We start from the raw sequence: 20,908 nt of genomic DNA, 5'->3' as shown, positions 1-20,908 counted from the left end.
AGCTTCAGATAATAAATCATTGATAGAAAAAGACTGTAAGAGTCCGGATAAAATAAAAAAATAACAGCATGCAGCTTTGGTTTGGAATAGCATGGTGATTAAATGATGACAGAATTTTCATTTTTGGCTGAACTATTCCTTTATCATTAATGCGAAAAGAACAAAAGCAGTGGCAAGACATCTGTAGGATTTTTGCTTAATATTAAATCTATGTATAAAAAATAAACCATAACCCTTGCTTTCATGAAATCATTTTATTATTTCAGTGGTTAAAATCATAAACATACTGGCCCAGAAACAGCGCCTGGTTACGATTGTTTTCTGTGCAGCTTCATTTACAAGAAATAATTACAGAATAAAAATCAACATTAAAAACCATGTCTTTTCTTGGAATGCAAATGAAAACATACAATGTAAAATGAAGTCTGTAGTGTACCATATACTACAAAAAAAAAAAATTATAATTGATAGCATTACTTATAAAAGTGCATTCTGGCACTTGGAGGGAAAAACTGCTCACCCAAACCAAAGCAAAGCAAAAGACAATAACTTACTCCCCTTAACCTCAATTACAAAAGAGTTTTATTGTACCTGCTTTAAAAAAAAGCTGGAAGCACATTTGAACTGCAGCAGAAGTCAGGTTACTAAATTAATATTAGCGTAATAAAGCACAGCGCTGGTCTCTCGGACAGCCTTAACCCTCTTCGGTCCACATGTCGGAGTGTTTCAGGTCATGGTCCTTAACCGCATTAGCCCTTTAATTAACATGTCCTTTACACAAATTGAAAACTGCATGGGTTATGAAGAAACCTGACAAAGAAATACAAAGCTGTTCAGATAAGAATGAACCATGACATAAAAAATCTGCCACTTTGTTCGAATGCTTTTGAATCCAAGCAATGGGAAAGTTCACTGATTAAAGAACTGGCTACACATCTTTTTTTTGTTGTTGTTGTTAAAATGTACACCACCTGAGCTGCCACACATTTAAAAGTGTCAATATTCACAAGCAACTATACAATCATTTTTCAAATCAGTAGGTCCAAAAATGCTTGGGTTCCATGTATTACCAAAAGAAAGATAAAAAAATAAAGAATATATTTCATTAATCTATAATAAAGATTCTGACAGATTTATGCAAAGACTTGTAGTGCAACTACCTATTTTGTGTGTCAAAGAAAACCAAAAGAAAAGCACTGGATTTTGAAGAGTAAAAATATGCATTCCTTTGCAGGTTATTGCTCTGGAGGTCTTTAGAAAAGGCACCATGTAGTGAGGACTCGTCCCTGATCAAGTTAGCAGGGCTGGAAAAAGGGCTCTGTTAGTCCCAGGACAGCAAAAGGGTGATCAGCCCCTGGGAGAAAACAGTGAGGAATGGCTCTGTGGGGGCTTCAGGGAAAGACACACCGGGTAAGAGACATCTCGGAGTAAAAGCGGTCACACAGATGTGGTCAATCGGTCCACAGCATTATTGACCTCGTTTTTGTTGGAATCCAGGCCTTTGGCGGCATTCATGTCCTTACGGATGCTCTCGGCCACCTTCTTCATGTTCTTCAGCTCGCCAGGGTGTGGGGTGGCCCGCCGCAACAATGTTCTCTGAGAAACAAAAGAAAAAGAACGGTGGAGGATGCAATTCAATTCACCACTTCCTGTTATGACACCCTTCAGAGCATTTTAAGACCCCCCATGAAACCTTAAGACATATTTCTGATGGTTAAAGAACAACATTTACAGACTTATTGTAAATAAAGCTCTGTAAAAATACGCATTTTTACAACTCAATGTTGTAGGTTTGTCCCACTGAGTAACCAAAGACTCGCGATCTTTGAAAACTTGAAATACGGCATGCAAACAGACAAGTGCAAAGCCTGCAAATTTGGGCATTGGGACAGGCCATCTGTTTCACACACTATTTAAGAAAAAATGGAAGTAATTTTATAGTAAGTATCCTGTGCAGTATTTAGCCCATGATTTTCCACTAGCTATTGATAGCTGATGACAAGAAAGCCATTAGTAAATCAAGGAGGGCTTTTTGATTTCAGTGATAATTTTATTAGGAAAAAAATATATGTTTATGCCCCTGCAAACAAGGTGTGTATCTGTTATGCTGAGGTCATCTATAGACCCGCATACAAGGACTAAAAACCACAAACTCTGCTAAAACAGGCACTGGATATCACTTTTTCAAAACACCATATAATACATTTAGCAGAGCCTCCTTCTTCCTCACCTCTTCGTCATCCTCATCATCATCGTCCTCCATGAAACGAATAGTGCTCATTCTGTTGGTGGCTTTGTCGTCCCAGGTGTCATCCAGCATGCCGCTCTCCACCAGACTCTCCAGAGCACCACAGCGGGCGAGGTTATCAGAACCTACGCAGCATATACATAGATTTCTTTTTATTTTATTTTTAAACACATGGTTGAAACATTTTTGCTTATCCCTTATTTATTTCATTTACTGTACTTTTTTTTACCAAAGCATGCTAAGGAATTTTTATTCCAAGTAAAAGGGTTGTGAGATCATCATTTCTAATCCCGTGTTAGTCACAGGCTTACAGAGAAACAATCACCCCTCTCTCCTACACCCACCCGCCCTCACTCGCCCCGTCCCGCCCTGCCTGACCTGACCTCCAACACATCCAAACAGCAGCATTACATGACTAAAAGATTTCAGAGTCCCTCTATGACATGATATCAGCAAACCTGAAAAACTTTCATGTCTTTTTAAAAACCTTATAGATGTCTTCACTGACACTTTGATCAATTTTAGAGGTCCTTGCTGAATAAAAATAAGAATCTAGTAGTCTATCACAATTTCCACAAACACAAAACAGCAATAATTATGACAATGTTTTTTGATAAAAACCTTGAAATAAATGTGTTTCTTGATTAGCAAATGGCCTGTTAGAATGATTTCTGAAGGATCATGTGACACTAAAGGCTGGAGTAATGATGCTGAAAATTCAGGTGTTTCCATTGCAGAAAAAAAGTTCCAATTTTAAAATAACACTAACAGAGAACTTAGAATTACTGTATTTTTCACACTGACCCCAAGTTTCATCAATGAAAGAGAAGTTTAAGACTCCACAAAATAAAAGCTTCAATGGCTTTAGGATAAGACGGTTGTGGGAGGAGGCAGAGCAGAGCTCAGAGGAGATAAGCCTCTTTAGCCGTCCAATCCGCTGGCAGCATGTAGAAAGCGGCACATGAGCGTGAACAGAGGCCAGAGGAAACTTCGACATCTCAAGACCTGATCCGTGCAAGCCCTGCTACCTATACATTCCCTCAACTTACTCACACATCACAAAGTCTGATCGAATCATACAGGTGTGCTGAGCCCCTGATAAATCCCACAGGACCGCCGCAGAGCAGATACAGGATGTTATCAGACAATTACACCCCCACAAAAAAATAAGATTGTGGTTAGAATCTCCTTGCAGATATACTCTGCAGAATCGTAATAGAAGTGCCTACTGCCTATCCATGCCTCGGAAGTGATTCTTAAAGGTGCTGTATAAAAGTTTTTGAACCTACTAAAGCTTAGAAATACCATAATATCTTTGCCAATATTTAATAAACATCTGAAAAACAATGCTACAATCAGTTATTCTGCCTTGAAAATGGGCGTTCTGGGCCGGATAGTCGGACCCTGTTTTGGTTTGGGAAACCCGCCCACTCCTATTTTGACCAATTGTATTTCACCACCCCGGGTTGCCAGTTGGGGAAAAACAAACCGTATTTCATTTCATTCATCGTCAAGTGTGCTCGTTCCTGTTGGTGTCATCAATCTGGCAACCTGTCTATGCACCAAGTCAGGGGAGGAGGGGCTGGGTGAAAAAAAACCCCTTTCCAATATGTTGAATTTGGACTGCAATACCTAGTTCAAATCCAATTTCACTGTACAGCACCTTTAAGTGGTGTTTGGGATGGAAAACATTTCAAGGGCAGATTCTACATTTAACAGTTCCCTCCCTGAACCTTAGTCAGTTTCTTGGAAAAAACATTTTTTTTATGACCTTGATCTTGATCTAATTATAATACGGTTAAAATAATGTGTTCTACTGTATGTGGTTATAATTAGCTAACCTCTGTACAAGTTCTGTCATTAACTATAGTGGGCATGATTTCTGAAGACTGAAGTGATGATACTGAAAATTCCACTTTACATCACAGGAATAAATTGCATTTTAAAATGGAAAATATTTCACAATATTACAGTTTTTACTCTATTTTTTTATTAAATAAAAAGCAATGTTTCCAAACTTTCCCAACTCAATTCATTGTGCAGCTTTATACTCCAGAGAAACAAGTGCGCAGCCACCTTTAGAATTTTGTCTTGGAACTTCTGTTTTTGCAGTGGCAGTATAGCATCATTGTTGCGGATGTCAGTAGACCGGGAAGTTTTTAAAACGAGTAGTTCATCCATAAATTCATACAACATTATCTTCACGCTGTACAAATATAAACAGAAGACAACGAACGCAGAACTGAAATACGGCGGGCCTACACGAGGTCTACTGATCAGACAATGAGCTTGCAATGTGGCTGAAGTGATATCAGCTTCATCGATTATAAAGGGGGGCCCTTTGCTCGTTTTCATTATATAACCGATTCATAAATTGAATAAAACTTTTATTTTTCATGCTGCCAAATACACAATGTAAAGTTTTAGGCATGATGACCATATAAAAATGTGGGATTGTCTCTGAATTTGCCATGTTTGACATTGTGACAACACCAGAACATTAACATTTGACTTGTTCCTGTAATGTGTGTTTTTTTTTTTTTCATTTCATCTTTTAATGCAATGTTTACATTCTTAGGCCAATCTTACCATTCTTAGTAGATTACAGGGGGAAAGATGTGGCAGAAGTTAGTGATATTACTTACAGATGTATGGAGGATAGGCTCCTACATTATATCTATAAGCAGTATCACTAACTTCTGCCACATCTGACCCCCTCTAGCCTACAAAACCCCCCAGTCACCAAAAACAGTCCGCAAACACAAAAGCCCAGATCATCCAACATGAATAATGTGCCAGGTCCACTTATGTCCTGAAATCAGATTCTTCATGACTGCCACAGAGACTGTGTTATTTCTCAACACACATTCACAAATATCGGATAGAGGGGACGTTTCCTGCACACTGTTTCAGGAAAAACAGCTTACAGGATATTTTAAGAGTAATACACGTATCAGAGCTTTACCTTTGTTTTCCGATTCACAGGGCTGCTGAGGCAAGAGTACACAGGTCAGAACCTTGTCTCCAGACTCAGGGTCCACGTCCGTCTGGAAGGTGAGCAGTGGTTTAGACTGGTTCTCTGACAGCCAGAGAGCTTTGAGTCGTAGAGAAGTCAGGGTCAAGGGCAGGTAGAGCAGCCTTCACAGAGAAACCGACAAAATATCATTCACAAGAAACGCTTCTGCCTCTCTTTAATGTCGTTACTGCAAACTCTCAAAGCAGGACATTTGGTATGTTCTCCTACTAGTCTTATTATGTGGCAGAGGCATGTGTTTTTACAGGCTTTATTATGCAATACTGCTTAATAAAAACGTTTGGGTTAGTCTGGAGAGGCCTATTCAACAGTGTGTATAGATAAATGTAATAATAATAATAAATTAATTCCTTACATTTATATAGCGCTTTTCTGGGCACTCAAAGCGCTTTACATAGTAATCTCCTCAACCACCACCAGTGTGCAGCATCCACCAAGATGATGCGATGGCAGCCATATTGGCCAGAACGCCCACCACACACCATCTTATTGGTGGAGAGGAGACAGAGTGATGAAGCCAATCAGCAGATATGGGGATTGTTAGGAGGCCATGATGGTCAGAGGCCAATGGGCAAATTTAGCCAGGATGCCGGGATTACACCGCTACTCTTTTTTGAAGGACATCCTGGGATTTGTAATGACCACTGAGAGTCAGGACCTCGGTTTAACGTCTCATCCAAAAGATGGTGCTATTTGACAGTATAGTGTCCCCGTCACTACACTGGGGCATTAGGACCCACACAGACCACAGGGTGAGCAGCACCTGCTGGCCTCACTAACATCTCTTCGAGAAGCAACCTAGTTTTCCCAGGAGGTCTCCCATTCAGATACCAACCAGCTTCAACCCTGCTTAGCTTCAGTGGCCAACCAGTCTTGCAGGGTGATATGGCTACTAGTACACCCATAAATGAAGACAGTGTCATTTACTCACCCTCATGTCAATCCATAAAACTTTCACTCAACTTTGAAAAATCTGAGGTGCAATACAATCAGTGCACAGGATCGAATACAGGCAGGGGACAAGTAGAAGGTTTTAATGAAGATTGAATGTGAAATTACAGCAATATAAAAATATATTTAAAACTTGAATGTTATCTGGGATTCATTATTTAATTATGAATTATTTTCTTTAATCTATTAACAGCTCTATTATTTACATATAAAATTAATTTATGTATTTTTGTTTGGTTTGTCTTGTTAGATTGTTTTGAGATTTTTTTTTTGCTTTTTTTTCCCATTTGCATTGTATTTTTATGTATTGGAAGTGTAAAAGCACCAAACTATTGACGTTACAGTTAGCTCATAAAACATTAGTAAAAATAATAAATATCTCAACCATAGTTATGTAAGATAATAATCCTCATTAGTTTCTCATTCTTGTTTGAGCTTCTGTTTCATGTGCTCTATGTATGTCCATTGATCAGTTTTTGTAGGTCTATAAAAACCTAAATTAAACCATGTATGTCATGCATGTCTTCTAAGTGCTCTAAACATTTCAATGGAAAGACAAAAATAATTCATATTTCATTTAAATATCCTTAGTCTAGTTTTGAAGATGAACGAAAGTTGTATTGATTTAAAGTGAAATTTATAAATATATGACTACAGAGTGATGCAATGATACACATCCTGTGTCAAAAGAACTCATCGATCTGTTTGATGACTCCGTCTACATCACAGACCCCCCCGTGAGATAACTTTGTTCTGACAAACCTGTTTCCAGACACGTCGAGCACGTGCAGCTCTGTAGCCTGAGAAAGCTCGGGAGGGATCCGTGTCAGACGGTTCTCTCTCACACAGAGAACATTCAGACTGCAGCAGCCACCGATCTGAAACCAATCACAAAACAACATGAGCAAATTCCTTTGTGACCAGCGCGAAACGCTCTGGAAATCAGCACATTACCCTGTCACAAAAGAACACAACATTAGCTGCACCAGCATATGAATATGTGCAGGAAATGACTGGGAAGACTGACAGCAGTGAACAAAATAAATTAAACACAGCTGCATTATCAGCAAGCAAACCTTTCCTAAATGAGTGGTTTCAGTGACAGTAAGCCTGCAGAGCTAAAATTAGAAGCAATTAGAGGTGGTCTGAACTACAGTTAAAGGGCAGCTAAATTGCAATGAAAGCTCTCAAACATGAAAAATTTCACAGCAACGGATTCCTATGGAGCCATTTACACCAAACGTGAACATTTGCTTTCTGACTGATTTTTTTTATTTATTTTTTAAATGACTTTCATCCGTGTTAAGAATTATGCTAAAATTTGAGCACAGTGGTCAATAATACTTATTATGCTTCATTTTTCAATAGCTGGAAAAAAATATTTTACTCAAGGCTGGAAGTTTAGAGGTAATAATTTTATTGTAAAAAAAAAAAAGGGTGCACGATAAATCATTTTAATCATCTGCAATATTGTCCAGTTGGGTATTTATATTGATTTATTATTATCATTATTATTTAAAATAGGCATTTCTGTTCTCTAGCATTGGTTACAAGCCTCCTTGATGTTTCACGCTCAGGGTTGCCAGACTTAATTTTCCAAACCTGTCAACCATGCACACCCACTGATGCACTGAAGACCAGCAAAAACCTGTATGATTATTATTTTTTTTTTTAATTATTTTATTTATTTTATTTGTTTAACCAGGAAGGTCCCATTGAGATACAATATCTCTTCTAACAGGGAGTCCTGGCCAAGATAGTCAGCACAAAACAGAAAATACAAAGTAATACATACCACAATAGAATAAACATACAAAGAATTTACAAATCTGAAAGACGACACAACCCACAATCAATTACTAAAACATTTACACCGTTCTATAAAAACAGACTTTAAAGTGTTTTTAAAAGAAATGAGAGATGGAACATATTTCATGTGTAATATACCTTGAAGCTCATTCCATGCATAAGGAACATAATTAGAGAAGGCTGATCTACCTAGTTCTGTATGGAAAACCATACAGGATATTTATAGGATGCGACTCTCTCAGAGTACCATCAAAAGTTTTAATCATAAAATCATTTAGTGATAATCTGGAGCGTGTGAAGATCATGTATTTAGTTTTTTTTTTAATTCATCACCAATTTTAGATTATCAAGTGAAGTCTGAAATAAATTAAAAGCATTCTGTAAGGATCCATTGCCACTTTTATGGATGAAGCCATTGTATAAATGATAGTATCATCTGCATAAAAGTGTACTTTTACGGTCTCTAATCCTACACCAAGTTCATTTATGTAAATAGAAAATAAAATTGGTCCCAAAATTGAACCTTGAGGGACACCTGTCTTCACTATTAATGGATTAGAAGTATAATTATCTACAGACACACATTGAGTTCTTCCAGTCAAATAATTTGAAAACCACTTTAAAACTGTACTACTAAAACCTACACATTTAAGCCTTTGCAAAAGAAGATCATGATCCACAGAATCAAACGCTTTGGATAAATCAATAAAAAGTGCAACACATGATTTTTTTTTTATCCAATCCAGTAATAATGTAATTTGTGACTGACATTGCAGCAGTAATAGTACTATGTCCTTGTCTAAAACCTGACTGAGGTATATTTGCATTTTTATAATTTTTGTACAAATATTCCTTAATGCCCTATATTGTTCCCAGTCACTAGCATTATTATTTTTTTTTGCCTTAGTCCAGGCAATGTTTCTTGCTCTAATGGAGGAGGATATTGATTTATTAAACCATGGATTATCTTTACCGCGGACTCTTAATCTTCTTACAGGTGCATGCTTATTAATCAAGGTTAAAAAGTTTGTTTGAAAATACTTCCATGCCAGATCAACATCTGCCATATCACAGACATGGAACCCATCACTATTGTACAAATCATGTAAAAAGGCTTGCTCACTAAAATGTTTATAGTTTCTTCTAAAAATGAACTTGGGTTTATATTTAGGAAGTTTACAATTTCTAACACAGGCTACTGTACAATGGTCACTAACATCATTACTAAATATTCCAAATGAAGAATACTTTTGTGGAGAATTTGTAAGGATAACGTCAAGCAGAGTAGAATTTTCCATATGTTTTAAATTCAACCGAGTTGGATAGTTGATTAATTGCGAAATATTTAGGCCATCACAGAAGTCCTTAAAAGCGTTTGAAGTTTTCGATAACCAGTCCCAGTTTAAGTCTCCCAATAATACAAAGTCATTGTCTGAAGACATTTTCAGATAGTCCGACAGCAGTATTAAAGCTTCGTGAGATGCCGATGGTGGACGATAGCATCCCATTACTGTAAAATCCACACCATTAGGAAGATGTAACTTAATTACAGACAATTCAAAACACTTTGGTTTACTGATCGAATCAATCCAAGTGCAGTTCAATGCCGTTTTGACATAGATCGCAACTCCCCCTCCTTTACTGGTGCGATCTGTCCAATAAATGTTGTATCTGTCAATGTTAATCATATTATTTGTAATCGTTGACTTCAGCCACGTTTCAGACAAAACCATTACGTCGCAATGAGTCGAATTTGCCCAGACACGAACTGCATCAATTTTATTAATTAAACTGCGCACATTTAAATGAATAAAACTTAGTCCACTGCTGTTTTTTAAATCTTCTGGGGTTTCAAGCTGTGCCAGATCAGGGCCTGGATTGGGGTGAATGTTACCTGATAGAAGAAGCAGTAGAATCAACAAGGGTTTCTTAACTGGAGCAAATCTCCGTCCTTATCTGCAAGCAGCCGAAGAAACAAACTGCCGCGCATTCATTGTTCCTCTACACCACTGCACGTGCTGCAACCGCCGATTGTCAGATTGATACAATTCTGCAGGATGCGCTGCTGTATTCCGGTGGTTTGATCCAAATGGAGCCACATACGAATAGAAAAAATCCACCGTACAAGGCGCAGTGATCCACATCAAAGCACCCAGTCCGTCGCTATCCTCCAATTTGTCTGCCATCTGTGATGATAACACGATGCTACCCCATAGGTAGAACAGCCCGATAGGCCACATAGTTGTGTGGTTATGAGACTGTTGATATAGTTTTTTATCGTTCCTTTTTTCTTCTTCCAAATAGCCCCAATTTCACCATAAAATTATAAAACAGCCATCTCAAAACAAACTAAACAAGGTAATCACAAAACACAGAGACGAAAACAACGTGAAACACATGTGCCGCCATCTTGAAAAAAAAGTAATTAACTTCTTTATTCCCCACATTCTGATTATGATATGTCTGATTATGATATTCTACTCGAATGAAAGTGAATTACAGCCAGTTTTTTCTCCTTCACAAGGCCAGTGTGCTATATCCTGCAACTAAATCTGTGTAAAACCTTCTCAGGTGACAAACTATAATAAATCCAAACATGTTTGTGACTGCAAAATAAATGCATGTACACAAACTCTGTGTCTAGAAATTTAGAACAACACTGATTTATAATCATGATTAGAACTCATAATCACAATTATTTTGCTCAGTTTGTCCTTACCCTACACTCTGAAATAGCTTGAAATAAAAGAATATGAGAAAATGACATTTTGTGGCATTTTCTTGTGTTGTGTCCACTGAATGAGGCCAGAGAGGACACAGCTGAGCAAACGGTTTTAGAGAACAAGCTGCCTCATTCATACAAACCCATTGTTTAAACAACACCGTAATATTCCTCAAATCCCATTCAGCTGTCACCAGCACCCATCCTCACCCCTCACATAGGAAAGTATGGAAGAGGAGAAAAAAAAAACCTTCATGAATAAGAGATGAGGGTTTCTCAAGAACAAAACACTTGAGGTTGTGTTACTGTTACACAGTAACAGTAACACAACGGGCTGTGTTTGTCCGGGCGTGTGTGCCATGGGCGACCCCATCCCGAGTACTGTAGTCATGCCACAAAAACACAGCACTACAGGATGTATGGGTAGGCAAGGCAAAGTCATGTGACCGGTGATGAAAGGTTGCCTAAGGTCAGTATGCTAATAACACTGACTGACCTACAGTGTAGTTTCACTGAACTGAATCCGGCACTGGAACTGGATTTGCTGGTTAGGAAGCGTAAGGATTAGCTTTGATTAGAATACTTACAGCAGCAGCAGGGCCAATATCGCATGAGTCAGCATGTAAACTAAGGCACTCATGACAGACACGCTCACACATCACCTCTTGTGTGAGCATGTCTGTCATGAGTGCTTTTGGTTCATGTACTCGAGCCAATGCAAGTTTGAGCTATTGCTTCAAGCAAGAGGCAAAACAAGAGGTTTTGAGAGAGTTTTAACAAAGGAGGCAAAGTCTTACGGTTTTAACACTCTGAATGTGAACATCATATTTTAGAAAAGCTGTAATTAGGGAGAATTTTAATCTTAAAGACAAAGGACTGTAAATGCTAAGGGCAGCATGATTAAGGCTGTTCAAACTGGACATGATTCCAAAATCAAATATTTGATAAATAAGAATAACATTCTGGATTGTAATTTTGCAAGTGATGATCTGTTTGTAGAGCTAGTGAAGTCAATATCCAACATACCTGCAACTTAATTTAATATATACAAAAGAATATGTATAATTGTGATGAGAGAGGCGTGGCCGAGAGCCGTGGGAATGGAGTGAGGCCGGTGGAGTTCATGTTAATGCGTGACACCTGCACCACTCACCACTCTCGAGTCACATGGAGAAGCTACGGAAGGGTAAAAGGAGTAACAACAATGCAAAAAGAAAGAGTACCAGGCCTAGACTTTATTTTGTGTTTTGGTTCTGTTTGTGCACGACATTCGTCCGCAAGGGGCTGTCTAGTTATTTTGTTTATTTTATTATTAAAGGTTTGTTTAAATGTTCACAGGTTCCCGCCTCCTCCTTTCCACCCTACAAACTTTGTAAATGTAAAATGAGTGAAGTGACATTCAGCCAAGTATGGTGACCCATACTCAGAATTTGTGCTCTGCATTTAACCCATCCGAAATGCACACTCACAGAGCAGTGAACACACACACACACACAGTGAGCACACACCCGGAGCAGTGGGCAGCCATTTATGCTGCGGCGCCCGGGGAGCAGTTGGGGGTTCGATGCCTTGCTCAAGGGCACCTAAGTCGTGGTATTGAAGGTGGAGAGAGAACTGTACATTCACACCCCCCACCCACAATTCCTGCCGGCCCGGGAATCTAACTCACAACCTTTCGATTGGGAGTCCAACTCTCTAACCATTAGGCCATGACTTCCCCTTGTTATAATATAATATAATATAATTTAATATAATATAATATACAGTACTCAACATAAATACACACCCCGAATACAAAATATGACGAGTTTGGTTCCAAAACGCAATAAATCCACTGATTAATTTGAGTAAATATGGGTTTTCTTTACCAAGAAAGTGGCAAGACGAAAACCACTATTTTCTGTTTCAAACTTTCACATAGCATCTTTAGGTTATAATAACATTTAAAATTAAAATCCAGGTTTTGATTTTCAATGATTAAACATTTTAATTTTCCCCCAAAAAATGCAATAAATCCATGATACTTTTTTTCCCTCTCAAAATTAAAAAATTCACTGGATCAATATGAAAGTTATATTTCATATTAAAACTGATGAAAATACACAACATAGTAAGCTGATCCACACATGAACTTGTTCAATACTAATCTTATATAAAGGCACTGGACTAAAAATACATTCTTCAGTCATCGCTTCCAAAATGAATTCAACGGGTCATCTTTCTAATGCTATGAATTAATTACAGCAATAAAATAAAACTTCATCATTAACAAGAACATTAACAATATCAAATTAGACCACAGAAATTCCAAAATTACATTTCCCTTCCAAAGGTGCATTCATCTTTGCCAAGTTACATTCATTAAGTTGACTAGTGCTATGTGCTGTACAAAAACATAAATGGCATTAATAAAAACACTGACAAGCTATGCAATATCGTGTTCATAATCGAATGCATTTCATCTAATAAACGCAATATTAGCGTAGCTTGTCAGTGATCTACGGCTCTGTGTATTAAATGTCGCTCCATCTAAAAGCCCGTGGTGGAGATTTACCAGTACTATTAATCACAGAACCAGCTTTACTGAAGAGATGCGCATGACAATCACATGCGATTTATCATGCAGTCCTTGTTTGTTGATCATAAAGTACAAACTAGGATGCCGGGTGTATTCAAAGCACTGTCTAGGGTGCATGGAATGGTGCACTGTGATTGGTTGTTAATGTTTACAATGTGTGGAATGGTGTGCTGTGATTGGTTGAGCGGATATATTGCATTCTGCAAAAGAGGGAGACTGGCGTTTGTCACAGTTTGGGAAAAAGGGGAGAAAACATGACCTAATAACTTTTGAATAGCGCATTTTGCGTAAAATTAAAATTTGACTTTTTTATTTTTCAACCTCCATTTTTATTTTTTATTTTTTTTTATGGTGTTTAGGTACCAAACTCTTCATATATTATATATATATATATATATATATATATATATATATATATATATACACACACACTAGTATCGGAAATATCACCACAACAATTCTGGCATCGGCGAGTACATGAACCCATAAACCGATCCGATACCATTTTATTAAACAAGACCTAGTTATGAAAGCTAGCTTTGCCTAACCGCTGCACGGTTCTTCTTCGCTGCTCAGAATGCATTGCAAACACAGGAAGTTGTGCTGTGTTGCCACAAGCAACTCCTGTTTAGAGCAGCGAAGAAGAAATGAAAACGCGTTAGCAGCACTGATCTATATATGACTGGATCGCTCATCGCCTTCTAAACTGCCAACAGACAGTGAAGCCGCTTCTATATTATGATCAGTGGTTAGCAGTATGTCCGCTGTTTAGCAGTATTTCAGACTGGACCAACCAGACAGTAAAACGGCGACTAAGGATGCCACAAGTACTGCCACTTCACTACCAAGTCGGTGCTGAAAAATTAAAAAAATTTGATGATACCAGTGTCTCTGTAGTACCGGTAGTAAGTTATCACTCCAGAGTATATTCGGTACCCGCAGCTGCGTTCAGTCGCTTCCGTGTTAGTCTAAGCGCAGGGCTCCAGACTGTAGCCGAATATATACTAGTGTCTGTGAATATTACAATGCAAAATACTATTTAAATATTACTCCTGCAAATTCTAAATCTCTGTGGGTGACGGGCGCAGATGCGCAGGAGCTCGCTGTTTTGTAGTCTCTGCCGTGTGTCACTGTATGAGGACACGAACGCATAAACCGTCACTTCATGAGAATTTAATGTTTCATTTGAGAAAACTGTTCAGTTTAACGTGAGTAAATTGACAATATATTAAAGGAGTCATGACCCACTATTTTCACTTTTCCACGAGAATCAATGTATGTTATGATTGCCTAACGATTATACACTGGCCGGGAAGCCGATATTTAAAAGTGAAGCATTTGTTTACCTCAGGGTTTGTAAAATAGCCCACGTGCACGCGCATTCAAATACGAGATTTTGATTTCTTCCCCGTCCTGACGTCAAGACGGGGCAGGATATACCATATATGGACACCGCAGCAGGAAGCTCGCCCCTTCCCCTCTCCCCCTCATATTCAGTTGCGAAAGACGCTGGAGTAGTGCACACGTGAGTTGCTCTGTGGTTGACTGCCAGAATCAACATGTAAATGTGTTTTCTCTACCAAGAACGGACCTAGCTATCAGAGACCAGTGGATTAAATTCATTTTTAACGCGGTTCCTTCAACCCTTCCACTGGCTTATCGTTACGTGTTTGTGCTAAACATTGTACGCCGAAATCCTTCACAAATTTGGGGCAATATCAGGCGAAGTTGGCATCGAAGCTCGGGAAAAGCGCCATTCCAACAAAATTGGCTGCAATTGAAACGGTAAGACTGTGTTTTTATTGCTCTACTGTGTGTAACAAACAGCATAACTGCTAATGCAGCTATTGTATGCTATTGCGTCCATCAGTAGACAAATAAACGAAAGACTAGAGGTGAAGTAATTATTTATGTTCCCTGTAAACGGACTGCAAAAACGGACTTTTGACTGCATTATAATGATTTCTTAATTCAGAATATGATCAAGATTGCGTAGGTTGATGTGTTCGGGGAATTTGCCAGTTAATAGTAACATTTAAAGCCCCTTAAATGAACGAAATGACTCGAAAAAAGAACTTGTTTGAACAAGAGAGTCTGGCGTTGCCAAAATATGAACTATCGTTCAATGAACGCGTCCAGGCACAACTCTGGCGGGAGTATTAGCTTCGAGGTATGGGGAATGGCTGCTAACGTACTTTGCAAAAAACAAATGAATGAGATCATCATGAATTCGGTTATTGTTTATTTATTGCCTAACGCTTACATGAGGCCCCGTCTAGTTTGTGTGTGTGTGTGCTCACGTCTTATATTTGTGTGTGTGTGCTGTGCTCACGTCTCATATGAGTAACTTTATGTGCGTAGATAGTTCATATACATGTATGTGTGACTAGTACTTAGTATATATGCAAGCGTGTTTCATATGTGTGCGTGAATGAAGATTGATTTAAGCCCTAAACGGCGCTGGCCGGGAAGCCTGTCGTGTTCATTCACAACTTGCGCCATGATGTCAGTTTGTAATGATATGCTAAAGCGTTACCTGCGGTGTAAACCCCCCTCCTTCCTGCAACCAATCAACGTGCCCCTCATTTGCATTATTATAATGACCGTCCACGAGAGCCAAAATATCGCATCAGATCTCGCGAGACAATAATGCCTACAGAGATAAGGGTCTGAGGAGCTCTGTGTTTATTTTTTTTTCCAATTTTCTTTTTTAGAAGGGCCTGAAAGACTATAATACAGCAGTAGGTATCCAAGGTAATACGAGGGTATGACTCCTTTAAGCTACTGTTGTAGCCTACAGAAGCTTATGTCTATTTTAGCTATGTCTCTATGTAGTAATAATTATAATACGTCTCTATTAATAATAATAATTATGCCTAGACGGTTGCTTGTTATTTACTTGTTTTGTTGTAAAGAGATTATCTGATTAATATATCATTTTTTATATTCCTAGAATTATTTGTTGCAGTTTTTTATACAGTTATATTGTAAAACTAAAATACCTTTTTTAGTTTGTGGTGTTAGATTTTTGGCTGCATTTGAAGGTCTTTTTCGATTAAGAAAATAAATAATATTACTGTCAAATTCATGTCAGATAATAAAAATACTGTAATAAATACAGTAGTTCACCATGTATTTGTTCATGTGTTATTAAGGGATAAGCCTGAAGCACTTCATAAAATAATTCTAGCAATTTACACAGGGCTAGTAGTATATACAGCTGTATATACAGATACACACCCAGGTATCGGATCAGTACTCTGTATGTAGTACACTCAGGTATCGGAATCGGTATCAGGAAGAGAAAAAGGGTATCGGAACATCTTTTATATATAAAAAAGATGATTTTTCGAATTAATCGTTTTTTTAAATGTGGTTGATTCAAAATCGATTCTCAAAGACCACGCATTTTACATATTTATTTCTGCAAACATTGAACGTAAGATTAACGTTAATCTAATTATTAGTCTTCTCCACTAGATGTCACCCTCATGTGCCTTGCGCAATGTTACCAAGGAGCTAGAGGCGAACCTGTCATTTATTCATTCAGTGCTTAAAATGGCAGTTTCAGGTGCTTTGTCGACGTTGATGCCACCTTTACATAAAAAGTCAGAGGTATGGAAGCATTTTAGATTTTGCAAGCAAGACGATGATGATAGTGCTGTGGACAAGAACAAAGCTATTTGCGTGATTTGTAATGCAGAGGTAAAATGCTGTAGTAATAGTAAAAATCTCGGTTTTTGAATCCGTACCATGAACTCATAATCCGTGCGCACGCTTTCGCAATCCGTTCCAACAGATTTGTTGACTGTACTCACGGATTCATGCAGCAAGCTCCTATGTGTTAACATAATGTTTTATTGAATATGATTATGTGGAATATGCCTACAGCAAAGTGTCTTAAGTGATTCCCTATCAAGTGTAGTAAGAGGTGGAATACAATGATTTAATAAGAAAGATATGCATCAAAATCATGTTTAATTTGTGATAATCTTAGCACTTGATTATTATTGCAAAATAAACCTGGTATTGTGACTGACTCTGGAGTAATTGTTTTGGAGTAAGTCGTTTTGGATAAATGTTTCTTATGCATAACCTGTATAATAATATATAATAATGATAAAAAAGAATAGTTATTTTTATTAATTTTATAGGCCAAATAAATGAATGCACTTAAGACAGTAAAAATGTTGGTCATAAAATAATTCATGAATGCTTTATTTTAAAATAACCTTTTACATTTTTGGAAATGTTTGTGTACTATTCTTTCTTAACATGAAGACTTATTTGGGTGATTTTATTACACTAAGCTCCACACAGAGTTAGATGCATGCTTCTCTGTTAATGTTATTATTAAATAATTAGGCCTATTATAACATTACAATCAGTTAGAAAAGGAATGACAACATAACCGGCACATTATTTGTTTTGTATTGCTTTTAAATTTTTTTTTTCCTTTAGAAAATTCAGGGCACTTTCTATTCTTATTTTTAACGTCTATTTTAGGCTATAAAACACAGCCAGCGGTGTCTTATCCTATTGGTGATTAATGTAAAATAAACGCTAAAAAGAAAACTATTTTGTGAGTGCTGATCATGGTCTCATAGGATACTATGAAAAATAATGTTTAATAAACAGAAATGAATCTGCCGGTTGGGGCGGAGTCACAAATCTGTGAGTTTACAAATCCGAGGGAATGGATTTCGAAAATGTGAAATTCAAAAACCAAAGGTATGGTTTTTAAAATCGGAGCGCACGGATTGGAAATTCGTGGGTAACGTTACGGTTTGTTAAACCAAGGGAACAGTTTGTGAGGGGATGGATTGATTTTTTTTTTCTCCTACAGGTGAAGTGCCACGCTCCGTAGATTTCAAATGCATTCACAAGCAAAATTTCTCACAATTCACCTCGTGCACAAAAGATCACTGAAACGTTTGCTTTTGCATAGAAAATCTAATCGAGAATCGAAATCTAATCGAGAATCGAAATCGAACCGATTTGAGAGCTTGTGAATCGAAATCGAATCGATCTGGAACATCTGAATCGATACCCAGCCCTAATTATGAGTCAGTCTTGGCCTAATGGTTAGAGTTGGACTTGTAACCCGTAAGTTGTAGGTTCGAGTCTGAGGTCCAGCAGGAACTCAGTGGGGGGAGTGAATAGCCAGCCTCACTATGACTTCCACCCTCAATACCACGACTGAGATGTGACCTTTGAGCAAGGCACTGAACCCCAACTGCTCCCTTGGTGCTGCAGCAATATGGCTGTCCACTCTTTCGGGTGTGTGCACTAGGGTTGGGTGATGTCTTCATATTTGGCATCGGATGATGTCTACAGTGAAACATTGCGATGAACGATGACATCGGAGGTGCGATCACGAATCTCGAGAGTGATAGTGAAACTAAAAACGATTGTGCATTCAAAAAGGGGCATTACGGTGGCATTGTCTATCGGCCCAACCCTAGTGTGCACTAGGAAGGGTTAAATGAAGAGCATAAATTCTGAGTATGGGTCACCATACTTGGCCACACTTCACTTCACTTTGACCTTCATTAACTCTGGGAGAGTGTTGCTCAACTCGTCTCTACATACTATAAATATATAGTGAATGGGTAAACTAGCAAAAGCAAGAAAAACTAGTTCCAAATGTATCAGAACAGTTACTGAGAATTTGCCTTAGGCACCACTGTATTAACTGCATATGTACAGTAAACACACGCTGCCAGCCATGGAGTGAAGTGTAAGCAAGATGTTTTAAAGGATTATTTAAACTAAGAACTACAATTCGATGTGTATTTAAGTGACTTTGGTTGGAGCAAAATGTACAGGTTGTACGTTTTAACACTAGCACAATAACACGAAGAGTAGATTAAAAAAATTTACATTTGTGTAGTTTATGGGGGGGAAACGATTGGGAATAGCTATGTTACAGTTATGTCACCTAAGCCTGCCGCCTTATGAAATGTTCTGCCTGTGTTTCGTGAATAAGGAAGGCCCAATGACTAGGATGGCATACCTCTTTTGGTAAAGACATTAGACGATTCCTATCACAGTTGAAGTTGGACAGTTTCTTTAGTTTTCCAATACTTCTTGGCAAACTCTGGAGAAGAATAAAAAGAACAAAAAAGAGAGATTTATCTTATAAAATGCATATGACCAATGATAAGACTACATGACAACTCTAATGAGCAAGCCAAGGTTTTTTAAAGGGTTTTATGGACCTGATCATTATGGATCAGGTGCTGTAACTTACCACCAGCTGGTTTTCTGTCAGCACTAGTTCTGTCAGGCTTTCACAGTTGCCTATGCTCTCCGGCAGATGGACTAATCTGTTTTGATCTGCTTTCAATATTGAAAGCCGTCTTAATTTTCCTAAGGGAAAACACATTACAGAATAATTACTGCATAAAACTAAAACTCACAGCTCACTATTGTGCGCTTTTAACAGCAACAGTGGATCAGTAGTAAGTACACTGAACAGTTCAATTAATATAAGCTCTGCTTTTTTTAAATGAAAAAAACTAACTCCATCCATCTCTAAGGACAACAACAAAACAGAAGCACACATAAGGGAAGTCGTGGCCTAATGGTTAGAGAGTCGGACTCCCAATCGAAAGGTTGTGAGTTCGAGTCCCGGGCCGGCAGGAATTGTGGGTGGGGGGAGTGCATGTACAGTTCTCTCTCCACCCTCAATACCACGACTTAGGTGCCCTTGAGCAAGGCATCGAACCCCCAACTGCTCCCCGGGCGCCGCAGCATAAATGGCTGCCCACTGCTCTGGGTGTGTGCTCACAGTGTGTGTGTGTGTTCACTGCTCTGTGTGTGTGCATTTCGGATGGGTTAAATGCAGAGCACAAATTCTGAGTATGGGTCACTATACTTGGCTGAATGTCACTTCACTTTTCACTTTTCATAAACAGACACAAAGGCAATGCAGTTCATAGTTGGGTCTTGAACACTGACCTAAGCTCTCCGGCAGCATGTCTATGAGGTTCTGGGACACCAGGAGGTCAGTGAGGGAGAGGAGGTTCCCCATCTCCTCTGGCAGGTGCTCTATCTTGTTCTCAGATACATCCAGACACGTAAGGCTTCTCATACTCCCCAGCTCCTGAGGCAGAGAAAGCACACGTGTGCACCAAAAAACACACACACACACACACAAATGTAAACATGTATGCAAACACAGGCAACCACAACCACACAAAAAAGCTTCTAGGATATAGAGGAAGACGAGTAGCTCGTGCTTGATTAATAAAGAACAATAATAAACATCACGTTCAAATCAAGTGTAAAACAAAGGAGCAGAATACATGTCTGATGAAGTCAAACATGTTTACAAAATCTATGCAGGAGAACAAGTGTGGTTACTGATCCGACAGTCCGATAGACTGACAGTTTTTGAAAATGAAATCAACAGGATATGTCAGAAATACTTTACCGGTGGTATTTCAGACAGCTGGTTTCCGTCCAGCCACAGGTCTTTCAGACTGACAAGACAGCCTATTGTCTCAGGCTGCAAGAAAACAAGTTTGACAGAGTTCAGATGGAGCAGTGAGAACACAGCAG

At 38.4% G+C, this 20,908-nt stretch overlaps 1 protein-coding gene across 1 annotated transcript in view; it reads right to left on the bottom strand.

Moving 5' to 3' along the window:
• Positions 1-239: 239 nt before the first annotated feature.
• The window catches only part of LOC132110988 (leucine-rich repeat-containing protein 1-like), a 49,909-nt gene continuing 29,240 nt past the window's right edge, over positions 240-20,908 (bottom strand). The window contains exons 7-14 of the mRNA XM_059518142.1: positions 20,781-20,855; positions 20,306-20,450; positions 19,596-19,714; positions 19,359-19,442; positions 6,996-7,111; positions 5,214-5,386; positions 2,231-2,373; positions 240-1,596 (exon numbers count right to left, since the gene is read on the bottom strand). Coding sequence (XP_059374125.1) covers positions 1,438-1,596; positions 2,231-2,373; positions 5,214-5,386; positions 6,996-7,111; positions 19,359-19,442; positions 19,596-19,714; positions 20,306-20,450; positions 20,781-20,855 — 1,014 coding nt within the window. The 3' untranslated portion in view covers positions 240-1,437. The remainder of the gene's footprint in view (positions 1,597-2,230; positions 2,374-5,213; positions 5,387-6,995; positions 7,112-19,358; positions 19,443-19,595; positions 19,715-20,305; positions 20,451-20,780; positions 20,856-20,908) is intronic.

The sequence above is a fragment of the Carassius carassius genome, chromosome 30 (assembly GCF_963082965.1).
Source record: "Carassius carassius chromosome 30, fCarCar2.1, whole genome shotgun sequence".
In the NCBI taxonomy this organism is placed as follows: domain Eukaryota; kingdom Metazoa; phylum Chordata; class Actinopteri; order Cypriniformes; family Cyprinidae; genus Carassius; species Carassius carassius.
Note: the sequence above shows the minus strand (reverse complement) of the source record. Positions and strands in the feature narration are given on the sequence as shown.